The sequence below is a fragment of the Lynx rufus genome, unplaced genomic scaffold, assembly GCF_022079265.1.
Source record: "Lynx rufus isolate CCGP_SWC_20201006 ecotype Redwood Valley unplaced genomic scaffold, mLynRuf1.p SCAF_12, whole genome shotgun sequence".
In the NCBI taxonomy this organism is placed as follows: Eukaryota; Metazoa; Chordata; class Mammalia; order Carnivora; family Felidae; genus Lynx; species Lynx rufus.
Genome location: NW_025814826.1, coordinates 58,269,391 through 58,290,515, shown reverse-complemented (window position 1 = coordinate 58,290,515; position 21,125 = coordinate 58,269,391). Strand labels below are relative to the sequence as shown.

Here is a 21,125-nt window from a genome sequence, read left to right as displayed (position 1 = left end):
GCTACAGCCCTATTGCTAATTGTTTGTGTCAGTTGTCCAAACGAAATCTGTAGGAAAGATTCCTGTTTTACAGGTGAGGAAATTCGAGGGCCAGAGAGATTAACCAACTGGACCAAGTTCACGTTAACAAGGAAGTAGGACCCCAGATCTTTAGCCACTGGGTTAGACTGCTAAGCTCTATACAGCACAGCAAACTGGGCTATTGAGTATCTACCCCTTAGTGAGGGGAATGGCTTGCTTTGGTCACCCTGCAGGTAAATGGTGATTTAAAATTTTTTTTTAATGTTTATTTATTTTTGAGACAGAGAGAGACAGAGCATGAAGGGGGGAGGGTCAGAGAGAGAGGGAGACACAGAATCTGAAGCAGGCTCCAGGCTCTGAGCTGTCAGCACAGAGCCCGACCAGGGGCTCGAACTCACGGACCGTGAGATCATGACCTGAGCCGAAGTCGGATGCTCAACCGACTGAGCCACAGGCGCCCCAGGTAAATGGTGATTTAAGGCCCACTCTGTCTGACTCCAGAGTTCTCTCCCTAGTCCCCACCTCTGCTGTCCTCTCTGATGGTAAATAATGGGAAGTCAACATCTTTGCAAAGTAGCATAAGTACAAAAGATTTTAATACTTCATGGTCTTCTGGAGTATTTACCAGGGAGGAAGAAAATTGGTGTTTTTAAAAATTTTTTAAGTTTATTTATTTTGAGAGAGAGCGAGAGAGAGAGAGCAGGGAGGGGAGAGAGAATCTCAGGCAGGTTCTGCACTGCCCGCACAGAGCCCAACGTGGGCCTCGAACTCACAAACCGCGAGATCATGACCTCAGCCCAAATCAAGAGTGGGACACTTAACCGACTGAGCCACCCAGGGGCCCCAGAAAATTTGTAAGACATCATTTATTCAGGAAAAAAAAAAATAGGTGTTACGCCATAGACTAGAATTTGGAAAAAAAAAGATGGCCTCATATTTAAATATATAACCAACATTTCTTGGGTATCTGTTAATCTGCCTGGCACTTTCATACACATATACATCTATGCTATATGTACATGGATAGGTAGATAGAGATCTGCATACAAATACATCACGTCTCTGGGGCAAAATTTTATTCCCATTGTTCAGATGAGAAAGTTGAGGCTCAGAAAGGCAAAAGGCGACTTGCCTGAGGTCATATGCCTCGCAAGTAGTGAAGGTGCGGGATGCGAACCCAGGTCTCTGGTTACAGCAGCTCGGGCTGGCTGCCCCGCTCACTTCGTCAGGGTCCCGCCTCCACAGAAGCTAAACGCATCTGGGGGTTGGAGAGAGGATCCCAGCCTCCAGGCACGGTTCTTCTCATTCGTCCCTGTGTCCGTGCTTCCGGCTTCTGCGTCCTCCCCGTGTGCTCAGGCGTGGGCCCCATGAGGACAGGCCTGAGTCCTCAAGCACAGAGGCCCACGCACGGGGACGTTTTCTCCAGTCGTCGGTGGGACGCTTGCAAGCACACCACAGCTGGCCAAGAGCACAGGCGTTGGGGGGTCAAGGAGCCTGCTGTTCCTCGAGGTTCTTGAGTCACCTAAGCTGTTTGCCTTTGGGCAAGCTACTCTCGGGGGCCTTAGTTTTGACATTTACGGGCGAAGGCAATTGATGCGGCTGGGAACACTTTGTGAGGAAAAGAGAAGGACACGCGGGCACTGGCTGGGACAGGAGTCTGTTCACAGTCAAATGCCCCGTGAATCTCTGACTTGACGTAAGTAACCGTTTTCAAGGTGTGTCCAAAGGCCTTGTCCCCGCCCTGGGTGATTCTCTTTGATTTCCTGGAACTACTTCAATGTCTTCTGGACCTTACTAGAACAAGCCCGCTGGACAGCACGCACACACACACACACGCACACACACACACACACACACACACACACACACACGGCTCCCCCGGGGCTCCTTCCCCTTCACCGGGCTCCACAACGGAGCCACAGAAATGGCCAGATCCTACCGTCTGCCGTGCGTGTGCTGCGTCTGCATTTGTGGCTCAGCTTTCGTTGTGTTGGCACAGCAGAGGGCCCAGGGCTGAGGTTGGAGGGCCCGGTGGTTCAGACTTGAGGCTCCGATTCCAGGCACCAGGGTTCAACCCCAGCCCTACCGCTAGCTTCCTCTGTTCTCTCCAGCAGATTAGTGAACAGCGCCTACCGTGCTGGGCTCTTGTGAGCGAGGGCTAAATGAATTAAAACCTGCCAGGCCCTTGGAAGGATTCCTGTCACATACCAAGTGCTCAATAAATGCTAGGTATCCGTTAGAAAATGATGCCAGGCCCTCTCCCGCCAGGTTTATTCATTCACCAGCAGACACGAGGCCTTTACCCACATCTTTCACCCACGCCCATTACGTGGCAAAACTCAGCGTGCCTCAGGCGTTGTGCGGTATTTATTTGCTAAATTATACCCCAGTCTCCGGAAAGGGCGCCATTTCTTCTGAGTATCAAAGGTCTCCTTCAGGTCCTGGCCAACGCTTGTCCGGATCCTGCAAAGTCAGACTTCCTGCCTCTAATTCCGTGCCCTACCACCGTGAGGGCTGTTTAACCTTAGACAAGTTCCTTAACCTCTCTGAACTCCAGCCTCCTCATATAGATATAATAATAGTTCCTTCTCCGTTGAGATTATTTAAGAACATACCTGAGGGTCGCCTGGGTGGCGCAGTCGGTTAAGCGGCCGACTTCAGCTCAGGTCACGATCTCGCGGTCCGTGAGTTCGAGCCCCGCGTCGGGCTCTGGGCTGATGGCTCGGAGCCTGGAGCCTGTTTCCGATTCTGTGTCTCCCTCTCTCTCTGCCCCTCCCCCGTTCATGCTCTGTCTCTCTCTGTCCCAAAAATAAATAAACGTTGAAAAAAAAATTAAAAAAAAAAGAACATACGTGAAAATTACTTAGTAAGATACCTTGTACTTAATATGAACCCAAAAAAGTAAGTTATACTTGCTGTCATGTACTCTCCCAGTTTCAGTCTGCATATCTTCCAAAGCTTATGATGAAACTTTGGCGCTAAGGTCAAAGCAAGGTGGACGTCCTATAAAACTTAGTTTTCAGAATTTCATATAAGTTGAGCTTAAGGGTATCCCCTTTCAAGTTGCTGGTTTCCAGTACAACGTGAGAAAGTATCCGAATGCAAATCAGTCGTGATTGGATCGCGACACATCTCTCCTTTATTTTCTTTCTCAGTTAAGAAAATAAAACTGTCTCCAGGCACAGAATCACTTTCGCAGATCTGGCCTTTCCACACGCGATAGCACTCGAGTGGATGCTCCTGGAGACCCAGGAACACGGGGAAGGAGGGTGATTCCCCTGCTCTTAGCAAAGCAGGCCTCCTCTAGTCGCCGACAGCTCAGGCTGCAGACCGGGCGATGTTTCCTGCACAAAGCGAGCCACGGACAAAACGCGTCGCATCCTTCCGTGACACCAGAAATCACACACTGCGATTGGGAGGCCCCAGGGAGCCAGTCCTCTTCCCCACCTCCGGTCTGGCCACCTGGCGGCAAGTAGCAGTGGTTCTTTTCTGCAGGGACAACATGCACGTCCTGCATCAAATAGGGAAGCCGACTCTGAGCCTTTCCAGCTCTGAGCCCCCTGGCCTCACACAGCAGCGCCCCCAGTGCGGTCACCACCCTGGCGGGGTGGGAGGCCACGGGTCCAACGGAGAGAACCCTTTCCAATGGCAGGGGTGGAGGGAGGAGTTGGGGTGGGGGGAGGTGGGGAGGGACTCGTCCTGTTCTGGAGAAGTTCGTGGAGGGCTTCCTATCTCGGTGACAATCTCCCCATTTCCGGTGATTACAAAACTGGACCAAAGTGGTGGGTGATTGGGATTTGCTCACGTGGCTGTGCCACGTTTTTTGCTCAGTTGGGCTGGACGGGTGTTTGCTGAGCACTAGGACCCCAGACCCCGTGGAAGAGATGGAGGGACACGGTGTCCACCCTCTGGGCGTTCAGAATTCAGTCAGGCCGTGAATCTAGAGAAAGGAGGCCCAAAGGTAGTGTTCTATGTGATCTTCCGGCCATGCTTATGAAGCAGAGATTCCCTTAGTCCAGCCCGTGGACCTGCTGTAGTAGATCACTTTGGAAAGGGGCAGAGAGAGAGGGAGACACGGAATCCAGAGCAGGCTCCAGGCTCCGAGCTGTCAGCACAGAGCCCGACGCGGGGCTCGAACTCACGGACCGCGAGATCGTGACCTGAGCCGAAGTTGGACACTTAACCGACTGAGCACCCAGGCGCCCCATTTTTTTTTAACACAGCTTTACACTGAAGAGTTTTAAATGAAAGCTTTTAAAACATAAAGTTAGTTTAAATTAAATCTTAAAAGGTTCGAATTAAACTTACATTTTACTTAATGTACCATACAGGTTGGCTCGTGCCGCTAAATATTTTCACGTGATTTTACGTTCTTTCGTACGTGCACAGCCCAATTCATTCAGCCGTTTCCCCTGCTGCTAAAAATATGCAGTTTCCTTTTTCTCCCCATAAAGAACGCTGCGGCGAACATCCCTTACCAGAAGTTTCTGGCCTTGTACCTGATTACTTCCTTAAAATAGGTAACGCGAGATCATGACCTGAGCTCAAGTCGGACGCTCAACCGACTGGGCCACCCAGGGGCCCCTAGTGTACTCCATTTCTATTCCACTAATTTTTCAGTTGGGATTGATGTAGTGATCAGGGAGCACCTCCCTGAAAAAAACTACCACGAAGTCCAGTCTCTTTATGAACAAGAGGAGGCAGCAAGACAAGCAATGTGGGGAACGGTGTCTCCGGCACGGGGAACAGCATTAACGTTGGCTCCCAGGCGGGACAGGCCTATCAGAAGAACAGAAGGGAAACCAGATTGGCTGGAACAAAGTGAGTAAGGGGAGAAATGGTGTGAAATGAACTTGAAGACGATCAAGCAGGCATTATTGCCATGATGAGGACTTGGCCTTTTTCCTTTTTTGAAGCAATACATTTATCAGTCTAGCAATTTAAAAATCCGTGTGCTCGGATAGGTATTGCATGCACATGTACAAAATGTACAACCTAGAAATTATAAACCCAGGCTTCAGTTTCTGTCCCCAGAACTATCCACGGCCTCACTGAAGGAGACCGTGCATATAAAAATGATAAAGAAGGGCGCCTGGGTGGCTCAGTGGGTTAAACGTCTGACTCTTCATTTCAGCTCAGGTTACAACCTCATGGTTTGTGAGATCAAGCCCCACGGCAGGCTCTGTGCTGACAGCGTGGAGCCTGCTTGGGATTCTGTCTCTCTCCCTCTCTCTCTGCCCTTCCCCTGCTCGTGCTGTGTTTTTTTCTCCCTCTCTCCCTCTCTTTCTCAAAGTAAATAAACTTATAAAAAATGAAAGATTATTTTTAATCTCAGGGTTGTTTTTGTTTTTGTTTAATGAAAAGATACTGAATTTTATCAGTACCGTTTCATTTCAGTGGAATGATTATATGTTTGCTTTTTGTTAAGTGGGCTTCACGCCCAGCATGGAGCCCAACGCAGGGCTTGAACTCACAACCCTGAGATCAAGACCTGAGCTGAGATCAAGAATCAGATGCTTAACTTACTGAGCCACCCAGGTGCCCCTGACTATATGTTTTTGAAAAGCTATAAATGTGAATTACATTAATTGAGTTGATAATGTTAAACTGTCATCAGATTCCTGAGGAAAATTCCTTGTAGTCAACTTAAATTGTTTTTTCTATCTCTTGATGGATTTGATTTGCTGATACTGCGTGTAGGTATCTCCTTCCACGTTCACGAGTGAGATTCACCAGTTACTTACCTTCATCCTCGAACCATATTGGTTTTGGTATCTGGCTTTGCCGGTCGTATAAACTGAGTTGGGGGGTGTTTGCAATTTTCCTTTCTTTGGAAGAGATTATGAAATACTTAAATTCTTTCTTCTGCAATTATTTGTAAAGTGCCCCATTAGAGGCGTCTGGACCCATTGCTTTCTTTATGAAAAGATTTTTTTTTTAATTTTTTTTAACGTTTATTTATTTTTGAGACAGAGAGAGACAGAGCATGAACGGGGGAGGGTCAGAGAGAGGGAGACACAGAATCCGAAACAGGCTCCAGGCTCTGAGCTGTCAGCCCAGAGCCCGACGCGGGGCTCGAACCCATGGACAGTGAGATCGTGACCTGAGCCGAAGTCGGACGTTCGACCGACTGAGCCCCCAGGCGCCCCTGAAAAGATTTTTAATTATGGTTCCATTTATTGATTTTTTTCTCCTTGTTTCTCGAATCAGTTCTGGTAAAGATGTATTTTGAGAAGTACATCAGTGTCATTGCAGATTTTTTTTAGCATTAAACTTCATAACATTTTTATGACCTATTAATTTCTGTAATGTCTTTGTCCCATTTCCTATCCTTAACATTGCTTGTTTGGACCTTGTCTCTTTTTTTAAATTAAGCTTGTAAGAATTCTTACTGGTTGCTAGTGTTTTTGGAAAATGAGCTTTTGACTTCACTGATCCTCTTTAGTGTATATTTGTTTTTTATTTATTTCTGCACCTATTTTATTATTTTTTCCTTCTACCTACTTTGGATTTATTCTTTTTCGTTTTTTGCTAAATCCTTAAATTGAATGGCTAGCACAGGGACTTTCAGCCTTTTTAAGAATAAAGCATTAATTACCTTACATTCCTCTGTGAGGTCTACTAAATTTTGTTCAGTAGTATTTTCATTATTCATCAGCTATGCATATTTTCTTTAAAAAATTTTTAATGTTTATTTATTTTTGAGAGAGACAGAGTGTGAGCGGGGGAGGGGCAGAGAGAGAGGGAGACGCAGAATCCGAAGCAGGCTCCAGGCTCTGAGCTGTCCGCACAGAGCCTCACGCGGGGCTCGAACTCCTGGACCGCGAGATCATGACCTGAGCTGAAGTTGGCCACTTAACCAACTGAGCCACCCAGGTGCCCCATTATGCATATTTTCCATTTTAATATATTTCTAGATCCATGAGTTAGTTAGAAATATTTTTAATTTCCAAACACATGATGTTGTCTTAATTATCCGTTAAAATTTCTTTGTAAATTGATTTTATAGTAGTTAGTGACTATGGTTATATGATACTAGTTGGTTGAAATTTGTTGAAGCTACCTTCAGGTTTTATCATACAGTCCTATTTATAATTGTTCCATATGTACCTAAATAGAATTTGTACCATCTAGTTGCTGCATAGTGTTCATTTCACGTTGGTTAGTTGTATGAGCTATTCAAAGTGTCTGTCGTAGTTCTGTTTTGGCCTTCAAACTTTTTGTTAAGCAGGCTCCGCACTTAGCACTGAGCCCGACGTGAGATCTCCGTCTCGCCACCGTGAGATCTCCGTCTCGCCACCGTGAGATCGTGACCTGAGCCAAAACCAAGAGCCGGATGGGTAACTGGCTGAGCCACCCAGTTGCCCCTCTTGCTGATTTTTAACTGCTTGGTTTGTTAACTGCTGATCATTATGTAAAAAATATACCAGCGTGATGGTAGACTTGTAAATAATGTCACAGACTTCTCTCATACTTGGCATTGTGTGTTCTGAGCTATGTCGTTACATGTGCTCAAGTTCATAATTTTCGTATCTTTCTGGTAAATTAAAGCTCTTACCGTTACCTAGTGATTTTTATCGCTCGTGATGTTGTCTTCCTTCAGTTCTCTTTCATTTTATTTACACAGCAAAACCCGCTGTATTCTGTTTTGGCCTTCAAACTTTTTGTTTCAATGTGTTTTGGAAATGTATTTCTTTTTATCTACCCTGAAAAATCTTTATTGTAACTGGAGAGCGTGTCCCCTGTCTATGACATTTTCCTCTGTTTCCCAGATTATTCTTGGTTTATTGATTTATCTTTAAGTTTAGTGGGTTTTTTTTTCTTCTGTCACCGACATTATGCTGTTAATATCCTCCAGTGACGGTTTTGTTTTGAAATGTTGTGTTTTCCACTTCTGGAATTTTCATTTGTGTGTGTGTGTGTGTGTGTGTGTGTGTGTGGTTTCTACTTCTCTGCCAAGAGTTGGCTTTGCATTCATTGCTAGCATGCTTACCTTTACATCATTGACAAAAGCCGTAAAAGCTACTAGAATTTTTGTCTCTAATTCCAACATATGGGGGGGGGCATCAGAATACATCTCGGTTCATTTTTTTTCTCTTTAGAGTGAGTCACATTTTCATATCTATTCCTATATCACATAATTTTGCATTGTGTTTAGGACACTGTGATGGCTATGTGTTTAAGATTGTAGATTCTCTTAATTCTTTGGGAAATAATGCTGTTTTGTTTTGTTTTGTTTTGTTTTGTTTTAGCAAGTGATTAACTTGGTGCAAATGAAATGACAATATTGGTCTTTTGGAAGGCAATTCAAATCTCAGTTAAATTCTTTTACCATCAGCTTAATCACTTGCTGTCTTCCCTGTGGATATGTGGTTCAGAGAAGATTTTATATAAGAATTTAAGCTTCCCCCTCACTGGTTCCCTTCTTTGAGGGATTTGCCCCTCATTTCCTAGCAGCTATAGTTGTCTGAACTCTGATCTTTGCTTTTTCAGGCCATCTGGGTTTTCTGTTTGAGTTTTTGCTACCCTACAAGGTGCCATCCGTGACTTGCCTCAGGCTAAAGCCATAAAAATAAAAAAATCCACACTTGGCTATTTCTTTCTTCCAAGTATTGACTCCTTTCCAGAATCTTCCTGCTTTTCTTCACTGGAGAGCAGTTTGAAAGGGGAAAATGTGCAAGTAAGAAGCCTGATGTGAAGGTCCAGCCAGGAGACTTTGGTGTGTAGGGATAGGATAATAGCCACGGGGATTAAAAGCAGTTAATGAATATGATATCTTTTTTTTTTAATTAATTTTTTTTCAACGTTTATTATTTTTTGGGACAGAGAGAGACAGAGCATGAACGGGGGAGGAGCAGAGAGAGAGGGAGACACAGAATCGGAAGCAGGCTCCAGGCTCCGAGCCATCAGCCCAGAGCCCGACGCAGGGCTCGAACCCACGGACCACGAGATCGTGACCTGGCTGAAGTCGGACGCTTAACCGACTGCGCCACCCAGGCACCCCTATGATATCTTTTTTAATATAATTTATTGTCAATTTGGTTTCCATACCACACCCAGTGCTCATCCCAACAAGCGCCCTCCTCAGTGCCCATCACCCACTTTCCCCTCTCCCCCACGCACCACCCCCCCGCCCCCGTCAACCCTCAGTTCGTTCTCTGTATTTAAGAGACTCTTATGGTTTGCCTCCCTCCCTCTCTGTTTGTAACTTTTTTTTTCCTTCCCCTCCCCCACGGTCTTCTGTTAAGTTTCTCAAGATCCACATGAGTGAAAACATATGATTGACTGACTTATTTCACTTGGCATAATACCCTCCAGCTCCATCCACGTTGCCGCAAATGGCAGAATTTCATTCTTTCTCATTGCCAAGTAGATTTCCATTGTATGTATAAACCACATCTTCTTTTTCCATTCAATTATGCTATCTTTTTTTGAGTTAGAAGCCACAGGACTTGGATGTTACCAAACAGTACAAAGGCAAAACAGGAGAGCGCTGTCCAACTACTAACCTCTCCTGTTTCTTATTCGTCTCTTTCCCTTCTTCCGACCTGCTTCTCCAATCCTCTGAAAGGCTAACGACCCACTTCCGCTAGTGAAGAGGAAGTGAGGCAGAGTGAGGAAGAGAGAAGCCCCCCCCCCCATCTTACCTTAAGTTTCCAATTCAGGCTCAAATCCAGACTTGCAGCGGGAGAAGCTTTTAAGTTGAATAGAAAGTTCGAGGGCGGCCTCTCTGAGGCACTGTTCCACCCAAGGCCTGAATGAAGGATATGGTTCTGTTAGCCTCATACTTTACATGAGTACCTTAAGGTTTACCTTGGGAGCCTTTCTTTATGTTTTTTCCTCTTTGTCTCCACACAGCTGTTGTTTTAACCATCTGACCGGCCTATGTTTGCAAATGTGTTTTAGGTGATGGCCCAGGCAGTGCTGTTCATGTGTATGAACACGGCTGGAACCTTCATCAGTTACCTGTCAGACCGGGCCCAGCGCCAAGCCTTCCTGGAGACACGGAGGTGTGTGGAGGCCAGGCTGCGCCTGGAGACGGAAAACCAAAGACAGGTACCAAATGGAAGGGCCTGGCGTTGGGTATCCCCAGCCAGTCTGAGATCCATGGAGCTTTTTTTCTTTTTTTCCTCCCCAAACAAATCTTGACTTCGAGCGTTCTCTTAAAGTCTGCGTCCAGGATTCCAGGGTCCAAAGTAGTTATGTTCGACTTCTAGCTCAAAGCACGTCTGGTTTTGTTTCCCACCTTCAATTAAAGGCCGTCTACGAGAAATAAAGCGATTTGTCCCAGAGTGCTTTTCCGACACGTGGACTGACATCTGTGTTTGTGAACGAGGCCGTGGGTCCTAAAAACCACGAACATTCTCATTTTTGATCCTCCTGTCTTGAAACTGTGAATGGTTATTTCAAGTAAATGTTTTCCTGACGTACCAATTCAAATTGTAGTAAGCTTATGGAAGAATCTCGTGTATGTGTAGGTCCTGACGCCTCGTCCTGATTTTCAGAAGAGATTACTGAACACAGTATATCTCGTGGAACATGATGGCGGTCCCAGGCCAGGGGATGCAGTAGGGAAAGCAGGTGGGGTTGGGTTCGGGGCCATGAGTTTCCAGTTTGAAGAGACTGAAATTCAGTTTCGTAGACCTCCTGATTGGGTGGATGTTATAAGGATTTAAAAAGTAGTTTTGGCGTTGAATTATATAATTCAAATATATATTGGCTTTGAATATATATATATCCCGCCGGATGAATTAGCTTTCAAAAAATAAAGATTTGCCCCGGGAAAATTATTCATACCCTCTTCAAAAATCGTGCACATCTTTGCCTCTGAAAGCCATTTTCAAAGAGGAATAACAGGAATGTGTGGAAAATCGGTTATAGAATCAGCATATAATCTAAGTTTATTTGCTCTTGGGAGTTCTGGGTGCAACAGATGTATTAGTTCTCTCGTCTTAGGCTCTCTTTCAGAAACGTTACGTCTGTGGATACGCACATGTTATATTAAGCTTTACGTGATAAGAGTTTGAGAAATTATAAAGAGAGTAGCTGCCCCCAAAAAGCGCCACATTTTCTTCATCTTAATTTGGTCAGATCATCAGTAAAAACATGGATCTTTGAAGTGACGGGAGCCACATCTGGGCGACCTTCAGTGAGGCAGGTAGGCAGGTGCAACTGCCCCAAACTCAAGTCCCACTGCCACATGCCATTGCCAGGGGCACAGAGGAAACTACCAAATTTCCAGGCCCTCCGTGGACTTCATAGGATGCGGAATATCAGAATCCAGTTTCTCAAATTAATGTCTAGAGCCGTCATGCAACTTCATAATAGATTGATTATAGCGGTCCTGAATGTCCTTATAAAATAATCCAGAAAAATAGCTTGAAATCAACCTTGTGCAATAAACACGGGTATCTTCCGGGACGATATGTTGTGTTCCTCTGCAAAACAGAGCACCCGCCAGACTGGCCCGTCACTCTTTCCGTGGGATGTGAGCCAATTCAGAGAATGCTGTCGTATTAATAATTTATTCGACTGTTGTTGGTGTTCTCTTGTGACCAGAGCTGCAGTTGTGGGTGAGTTGTCTGGGAAGCTCAGGCTTTTGTTTAATGTTTACGAAGTATGGGAGGCACTGGAAAGGGCTGCTTTATCATACCCCTAAGACTTTTCTTCCGTCTCCCCTCCTTCAGGTTGAGTGCCCTGGAGTCACTGTCATCTAGTCATCTTACATGGCAGAGGGACCTTCCTTTGTCTTTCATAATCTTTATTTTTTTTAAGCTGGTGGAAGGACGAAGGAAAGAACAGCATACAGAGGCGAGAACCCGTGACAGCTGGAAGATAGGGAGCAGTGACTAGAGTTCATGCATTAGCTGTCCTAACACCTGGTTGGGCCACTGGAGCCAATGAGTTCTTGTCTTTGTTCCTCGTCCAAACGTGAGCCAATGGCTTCCTTTCCAGCTTTACGTTTGCCTCAGGTGAGATCATGTGTACGCATCAATACAAAATGATAAGTCGGCCTCTTTATAAGAAAAGACTGTCTTTCGGTGGAATACTCTTCATTCTAAATATGCAGCAAACTACGCTGTAGGTTTGGTGTAGCCCTGGTCTCACAACTATGATAACGTGTTTCCGGTATATTGACCATTCCCTTCCCTCCGTGGTAGTAGCTAAGACAGCTGACTCTGTCTCACTCGGTGATAAAATTACTTTCCATTTGGTCTCTGCTTCAGGTCCCCATTATCCCTGAGAACCTCCCCGGTGGTAGAGAGGCAGAGAAGCCTTTGAAATGAGACTCTTCAGGATTGGACATCTTTGCTGAATGACTTACTATCTTAGTGAGCCCCAGCAAGCTCGGAGCTTTGGTTGTTCCATCTGTGGCATGGGACTGATAACACTCTTCCCGAAGAGGCAGCTTAACGAGAAGTACTGTGTGTCGTGCCCTTGCAGCTCAGTGAGGAGTTTGCATGATGGTGCATAATGATGCATGAGTCAGCCAGCGTAGCTCAATCCCGGGAGGGACTCCTGTGAGAACACATTATGGATTGGCTCGTCTCCGTTGAAACCCCAAGTGTAAGTTACTCATTGGGAAGGAAATCAGGATCGTGGTTTGCCTCACGTTCATAGCAACATTAGGCTCCATATCTGTTAAAATATCTTGTGTCATTAAGGAATCCAACCCCATTTACCTCTTATCAGAGCTAATTGCAATACCGTAACTGTTAGAAATTCTATACCCTGCAAAGCAGACCCTGAAAGAGCGTCAGTGACAGCAGATCCTTTTTCCTTGGGAAGTGATCCCCAAAGGAGACTAAATTTCATTTTTTTGTACTTACAAATGCAGAATCAAGGGGCCTTATTCCACAGAAATGTTCAAGCTCTGTGGGATTCTTCGAGAACTGGCTTTATCCCATGGTAGGATACAAAGGAAATCGTCAAATGACTTAATTTGTTCAATCACGAATTAATTCATTTATTGAGGATCTGTTATGTGCCATGAACTTTGCTGAACATTGGGAACATAACAGTGACTAGCAGCTGGTTCCTGGTCTTACAGAGTTTACTGGGTTTGGAAAGGGGTAGCTCTACAAATGCCTATGGCATTAATGCATGGGCCAAACCTAGAAGCAAGCTGATGGAAGGCTACCTACAAGACACGGTGCCTGAGTTGACCTGTGAGTAGGATTTAGCTCGGCAGAGAAGCAGTGAAGAGTGCCACGTAAGGGTCCATCAACACAAACAACCTAAAAGAAGGGAGGACGCAGGTTGTTCGGACAATTAGAAGCACTCCATGATGACCTACGCCCATTATTCACTTACGCACTCGTCCATCCATTCATCCACTCATGGTGGGGTTACAGAGACAAATAAGTCTCCGTCTGTCCTCTGGATTGGGCCTGGAGGATGAGTAGAGCTTTCATTATTGGAAGAGGGGGGAGAAAGAATTAGCAAAGATACTGATGATGTGATGCATATGATGCGATGAAGGACAGCAACATGGGGACGTAGGTTTTCTCTGACAGCCCCTAGCAAAGTTATGTACTTCCTTCAATGGCAAACTATTCCACTCACTTTGACATTCAATATATATTTATTGAGTGTTAACTATGTGGTATGCATACCAAAATGAAGAAGGTCTACTGCACATCTTTATTACATTATGCCACACTGGACCTTGATCATTGCATGCCTGTTTGGTAGGGTATCTGGGAGCTCCTTAAAACTCACCCGTGGCTCATTCGTCCATATGGCCCACCTAGCAGTGCCTGAAAACCAGCATGGAGTATACGGTTATAAAGTGACTGAAATTGTCAATGGTTGATAGTGGTTTCCAATAATTTTTCCAGAGAAAAATTGCCTAGCATCAGCTAGAGAATAAATGGCACACGAACCCTGCCGTCGCTTGCTTGGCGGGTCCCATGGCATGATGATGCCTGAGGTCAGGGGAAAAAGAGGCTCTGTCCTTGGATAACCTGAGGTTGCATGGGTGGTTCCATGGTCAAGAGCAAGCAGGCAGGAGAGACGAGCAAATGTTAACACTTTGTGCTCAAAGTCTCTACAACCGAGATTTTTTAAATTTTTTTTTCAACGTTTTTTATTTATTTTTGGGACAGAGAGAGACAGAGCATGAACGGGGGAGGGGCAGAGAGAGAGGGAGACACAGAATTGGAAACAGGCTCCAGGCTCCGAGCCATCAGCCCAGAGCCCGACGCGGGGCTCGAACTCACGGACCGTGAGATCGTGACCTGGCTGAAGTCGGACGCTCAACCGACTGCGCCACCCAGGCGCCCCTCTACAACCGAGATTTTTAACAAAGCTTCTTGAAGGCGGCTCTTACCACCTTTCCCTCCCATGGCGGCTGGCACAATGCCAGACAGAAGGTACCGAATGGGTCCGAATGTTGACATGTTTCATTTAGATGATTGATATCAAGAGGTTGAGCACATATTGATTTTTTCCTTTGGTCAGGCAAGGGCATTGCCTTTTTAAAAAAATTAATTTGGGGTCACCTGGGTGGCTCAGTTGGTTAAGCGGCCGACTCGATTTCGGCTCAGGTCATGATCTCACGCTTTGTGAGATTGAGCCCCACCTAAGGCTGTGCACTGACAGTGTGGGGCCTGCCTGGGACTCTCTCCCTCTCTCTCTCTCTCTCTCTCTGCCCTATATCTCTCACACATACTCTCCCCCCCTCTCTCAAGTAAATAAGTAAACTTTAAAAAGAAACAAATAAAAGGTAATTTTTATCCCCAGTCGTCACCTGCATGGCGCATACTAAACATCTCTGGGTCTCTTGGTCTCCAGCTTCTGTTTCTCCAATCTGTTCTCCTTTCCAAAAGCCTGGTCTGGTTCAGAAGCCTGGATAGGCTAGTGCTTTAGAGCCAAACCTTCAATGTCTGGAAGATCTGGATTCCAGTCCTACTTTCTGTGCTTCCTGGCTATGGAAACGTAGGTACACTGTTCCACCTAGAGACCTTGATTTTGTGGGTGTGAGATGAGCATGATGATTCTGCCTTCTTCCAAGAGTTGTGGTGTGGATTAAGGAGGAACAGTTCTTAGCCCAAGGCAGAGGGTGTACTCAAGCCATAGGAAAGACGATGCTGTGATGATAATGCCATTGATGTCACTCTTCTCTCTGCGGGAAAACCCTTCAGTGGCCATGTTCCCTCCAAGACAAAATCCGAACCCCCACACATGGCCCACCTTCCAGCCCCCATCCTCTCTCCCAGATTCTCCACTCTGGCAATACTGGATGACCGACCATCATCTCCCAGAACTGCTGTTCGACTGTCCTGTGCTGTTCGGTTCTCTCAGCCTGGAAAGCCCACCTCCCTCCTAACGTCTCCACCCAGACAATTCTGGGATCCTTCCTCCACGAGGCTTGGTTTCCTCTTTCCAAGTTGAGTGGAAATGCTTTTTGCAGCTTTGCAGGCTTCCAGCCTTCCTTAAAGTTAACTCTGCTATAGAGCCTGTCGCACCTGATGCCACGGACTAGTCTGTGTCTCCCTCTGTCCTCTACAGCCAATAAGGGCTACTTGAAGATGTCTGCTCTTTCTAATTCATCTGGTTCTCTGGCATTTATCCAGCACAATGGCTGGAATAAAAGATCTTCTTTTTTTTTTTTTTTTTTTTTAATGTTTATTTATTTTTGGGACAGAGAGAGACAGAGCATGAACGGGGGAGGGGCAGAGAGAGAGGGAGACACAGAATCGGAAACAGGCTCCAGGCTCTGAGCCATCAGCCCAGAGCCCGACGCGGGGCTCGAACTCACGGACCGCGAGATCGTGACCTGGCTGAAGTCGGACGCCCAACCGACTGCGCCACCCAGGCGCCCCAAGATCTTCTGATTAATGTCTGGTTAACTGATTTATATTGAATTCAAACTTTGGCCCCCGGGCCTGACTTCTGCCTACACGAGGGTCATGTTGTAATAATTCTCCTATGTAAAAGTGAAGGGGTCTCTGCCCTTTGTGACCCCCACCAAAAACGGCATGGGGAGGGCTCTTATCCAATTCAGGAATAGACTGGGACAGACTGAGCACATGTCTTGTACAAACCTGTTAGGGGAATTTTCCATCTAGAAGCTGAATCTTAAGACATCTGTCTTTGGGGAACTGGATTCTAATCACTGTAGTTACTGTGATCCCACTGCTCCTCCCAAATGATCCAATGGCCTCTGTTTATTTTAAATATTAAAATGAATTAATCGTTTTTCTTTTAGTTTGAGAATTGCTGAAAATTGCCTATGGTAATCGTGGCATTTCGAGGTGTCTCCAAAGCTCTGGGGGCAGTGAAATAAAGTTTCTGATGATGCCATATGTTGTAGCAGCAGGAAGATTATTCTTAAATGCAGCAGATGTTTTAGCTATGTTAAAACAATTCTGTTTAACTTAAATAATCTTTGCTAGACAACATTGGTGGAAGCTAGTGGTTCAGACAATAGTGAGAAAGTTAGGTTTCCTACTGAGTTCTGGGTTGGTTAGTTTGATTCATATTAGTGCCCTACAGAATCGAGGGAATTATATATATTTCTTGGAAAGAGAGCACAAGCAGGAGAGAATGGCAGAGGGGGAGAGAGAGAGAGAGAGAGAGCATCCTAAGCAGTCTCCATGCTCAGTGCAGAGCCCAGCACGAGGCTTGATCCCATGACTCTGAGATCACGACCTGAACTGAAATCAAGAGTCGGATGCTCAACCAACTGAGCCACCCAGGCTCCCCGCCTCCTTTAGTTTTTTCTAAAGTTACAGGTAACTGTTAAGGCAGAGCCTTGTCATCCATTCATGTATTCGCCCATTTATTCAAGGAAGAATCAAGGTTGACCTGAAAATGGCAGAATCTCAGAATATTTGGATTTTCTGCTGCAACTTGTTGTCTTCTCATTATATTCCAAAAAACATGTTGAGTCTTTTATCGTCCAATTTTTCCACTATTTTCCATCTTTTACGTTGAAGACCACCCCCGTAGCACCTGTCACGTTCATCCTTATCTGTCATTAATACATATTAACTATTGTCTAGATGATACGAGAATATTCTTGGTCTCCTCAACATTCTTATTGCCTTACTAAGCTCATGCCTTTGCTTCTGCTTTTCCCCCTACCTGGTACAACACTCCTTTCATCCATGAACCTCATCCACTCTTCAAAGGTCTGCTCAAATGTCACCTCTTCCACAAAGACCTTCTCTGTTCTCCCCAACTGCGACCTCCGTGTTTCATTTGTGCATTTCTTTTTTTTTTTAATTTTTTTTTTTTAATTTTTTTTTCAACGTTTATTTATTTTTTGGGACAGAGAGAGACAGAGCATGAATGGGGGAGGGGCAGAGAGAGAGGGAGACACAGAATCGGAAACAGGCTCCAGGCTCCGAGCCATCAGCCCAGAGCCCGACGCGGGGCTCGAACTCCCGGACCGCGAGATCGTGACCTGGCTGAAGTCGGACGCTTAACCGACTGCGCCACCCAGGCGCCCCTCGTTTGTGCATTTCTTTATGGCATTAATCTCTTTCTACATTCTGCTACGTCCTTGCTTTATGTTTCCTTCTACACCGTGAACTCCCCGAAGATCGGATATGTATCTCATTGTGTGCTTCGCAATAGCTCTGGATCCAGAAGGGGAGAAGCCCGAGCTGGGAAGAAAAGCAGAGACAATGAACGTCATAATGAATGCTGTCATTGTGTTTTCGCAGTAGTCTTTCAAGCAAAAATACTTGTGAATAAATAGATCGGGGAAACACTCTCCTCTTGTGCTATGGTTTCCAGGGCCCCTGTCCTCCAAAACCAGGAGCCCAGTCTGTCCTTGACACGTAAAATCTTCCTGTTCCTGCATCTTCCCGGCCGGCTTCTCCTTCTGCTATTCGTTCACATACATGACTTCACATTTAAAATACATAAGTAAATAAACAAATCTCACGTCAACTCATGTTTGTTGTTTCCAACTCATCTTGGAAGTTTCTCCACCTCCGTGCTCCCTGTCTGTCACAGCGTCATTGCATTCCTTTTCACGGTTTCACTTCCACTTGCCTCGGGTATTTTGGGGATAAAAAGCAAAATGGTATCCCAGTCACCGTCTTACCCCAGGATATAATGCTCTGCAACTGTGTGCTTGTCCAGTTCCTGCGATGCCGGAAATATTCCAAAGCTGTGTCGTCCAGAAACCACGAACCACATAGGACTTTTGTGAAACGGGGGGAGGACGTAACCGTTGGTCCCGACTTTTGACTGGATTTAACTAACTATTAAATCACCATTTTTGTCTCTTGTCTCTCTTGTGGTGATTTAGCGCGGCTTCAGCCATCACTTCTGGATTGTTCCATGTCCGTATCTCTAACACCGTGTTCTTTTCCCGGTTCCAGATGCTCGTTATCCGTTCCTGCTGGGCAGCTTCATCTGCATGGCCCCCTGGTATCATTGGCTCAGCCTGTTAAGGATCCTCTCATCTCCCCAAAATGTACTTTCTTCCGTCATACACATTTTTTGACCTGATCTCTCCACATTGACTGTGGTGCTAATGCCTGTTAATGCTGTCTCTGCCATAAATGTACTCACTGTCCCTGTATCTCTTCCTCTAATACTGTTGAAGCCCTCCCACACAGGTTAGCTTCCTAATGGGTGCTAACCAGTTTCTAACTACTGGGAGCTGGTCTAGCCCCCTGTAGTCACTCCACCCTGAGGCTCTCCTTCGGACCCACAGCCCCCATCGCTTTGCCAGTAATACAGTGTCTCTCTTGATTCCTGTTCACCTCTTATGGGTGTTTCTTGGCAGGTTCATCGGAGGGGTGAGGCACGTAACTAATTCCCATCTCAGAACCCTACCCAGTGTACCACCTGTCGTGATCATCATCTTAGTGCCCCATTTTGGTTATATAAGACTTTACACTAAATCCTCCCGTGGATTGCTACTGCCCATAGAGTATGGCCCAATCTCACTCACCCGGCGTTACAGCCCATCCTCTGCCTGGTTCAGCCCAACCTTTCAATTGCTTCACTTGCTACCTCCATTCTCGTACTCCACCCAGACCAGCAAACGCGCCCACCCTTCTGTGCCTTTGATTTTTTGCTGGATGTCTCCTGATCACCCTCCTGATCCGACCTCTACCCTTCTTTTTTATCAGTGCCCCTGCAGGCTATCCTTTAGGGAAGCATCCACAGGCTCATTACCATCTAGTTTCTGGTTGGGTTTGGCCAATGGGAGCCACAGGATGGAGACCAGTAGACGGGAGGGCAAAGAGGTCAATGGTTTTATCTCCCCGTCACCTACCAGGCTGAGCTGTGGAATGCCAGTGCTTAACATTTCTCTACCAAAGGCCACAGCTTCTATCAGGTAGACCTCTCCTCCAGCTACAGGATTTGCCAGGTTCCAAGGGCACTTGCAGATTCACTGTTCCTAGTCTTTGGCTATCTTGCGTCTCACCATCCATTGTCGGCTTCCTTAACTTTTCATTAAAGTCTCTTCTTTTTTTTTTATTTTCATTTTTTGTTTGTTTATTTTCGAGAGCAAGAGAGAGTGCAAGGAGGGGAGGGAAGAGAGGGCAACGTAGGACCTGAAGCCGCTCCAGGCTCCGAGCTGTCAGGACAGAGCCCGACGTGAGGCTGGAACTCACAAACCGTGAGATCATGACCTGAGCCATAGCTGGCCGCCTAACTGACTGAGCCACTCAGGTGTCCCTCATTAAAGTCTCTTTGTTACCCTTTTTGAGTGACCAGTTGTGTCCTGCTAAGACCCTGAATTCATGTTCCTATCGCTCCCTTTGCTGCCATCCCTCGCCATTTGTATTTGTGAAGCAGTTTAGTAGAACTAGAAAGACAAGGAGTCAGAAAAACTCTGCCCTGCCCAACATGGGTGGCTATGGAACACCTAAAATATGCTCTGTCCACATTGAGATGTGCCGTGACGTAAAATACACGCCAGGTTTGGGAGACACTACCAAAAACAAAAGGAATATAAAATATCTCCGTAATAACTTTTTAAAAAAACTTTTTAACTGTTTCTTTTTGAGAAAGGGGGAGACAAGAGTGTGAGCAGGGGAAGGGGCAGAGAGAGAGGGAGACAGAGAACGTGAAGCAGGTTCCAGACTCTGAGCTGTCAGCACAGAGCCCGACGTAGGGTTCAAACTCACCAACTGTAAGATCACGAACTGATCTGAAGTCAGACGCTTCCCCAACTGAGCCACCCAGGCACCCCTCTCCTTAATAAAATAGAATATATTATTGACATGCAAATAGAATATATTACTGACATGCATTTCAACTGATTCTTTCTACTTTTTAAAATGTGCACACTGGGGATTTTTAGGGGCACCTGGGTGTCTCAGTCGGTTGAGCGTCTGACTTCGGTTCAGGTCATGATCTCAAGGTCCTTGGGTTTGAGCCCCACCTCGGGCTCTGTGCTGACAGCTGGGAGCCTGGAGCCTGTTTCCAATTCTATGTCCCCCTCTCTCTCTGCCCCTCCCTCACCCTCGCTCGTGCCCTGTCTCTCTCTCTCTCTCTCTCTCTCAAAAATAAACATTGAAAAAATAATAAAATAAAGTACAATAAAGTAAAAGGCGTGCACTGGGGAGTTTAAATGTGGCTCACATGATGTTTCTACTCGACACGGCTGCCCTAGATGCTCCTTCCATGTCAATTATGTGACCGTGCAAGTTGTTGAACCCCTTTGTGTGCAAGCTTTCTCAGCTCTCAATTACAAGTAATTCCTGCCCTAACCCATGGGGGTGTTCTGAGAGACGAATAGCATTGATGCCTGATTTTTCAGTGTCATTTCAACCATAAATAACTCCACAAACGTTAGGGCTATTTCGGTGAAAATTTCCCCGACACCCCGAGCTGATGCTCAGACATCCCCTCTAGGAAGCTCCCTGTGCTCCTCCCAGTCATGAAATATGACTGGCACTCAGAGATTATTAGTCAGCACGGGTTTTTTACACTCTGGTATCACGCTTAGTAGGACGATTCCCTCTAAGCGTTGGTAAGATTCTGAGCAGCGAACAGACACCAGTGTTAATGGCCTTGCCTCTCGAGAATAGCTGACTTCACTCAAGGGGTTGTGTTTGCCTCCTGTGGGTGGAACAGCAAGTCTTACAGTCCCATCTGGCTGCCGGCTTCTTTGTGATCTTTTC

At 46.0% G+C, this 21,125-nt stretch overlaps 1 protein-coding gene across 1 annotated transcript in view; it reads left to right on the top strand.

Annotated features, from left to right (window-relative positions):
- The window catches only part of ADCY8 (adenylate cyclase 8), a 222,390-nt gene that overhangs the window by 37,709 nt on the left and 163,556 nt on the right, over nt 1-21,125 (top strand). The window contains exon 2 of the mRNA XM_047073816.1: nt 9,928-10,077. Within this exon, the coding sequence (XP_046929772.1) occupies nt 9,928-10,077 (150 nt within the window). The remainder of the gene's footprint in view (nt 1-9,927; nt 10,078-21,125) is intronic.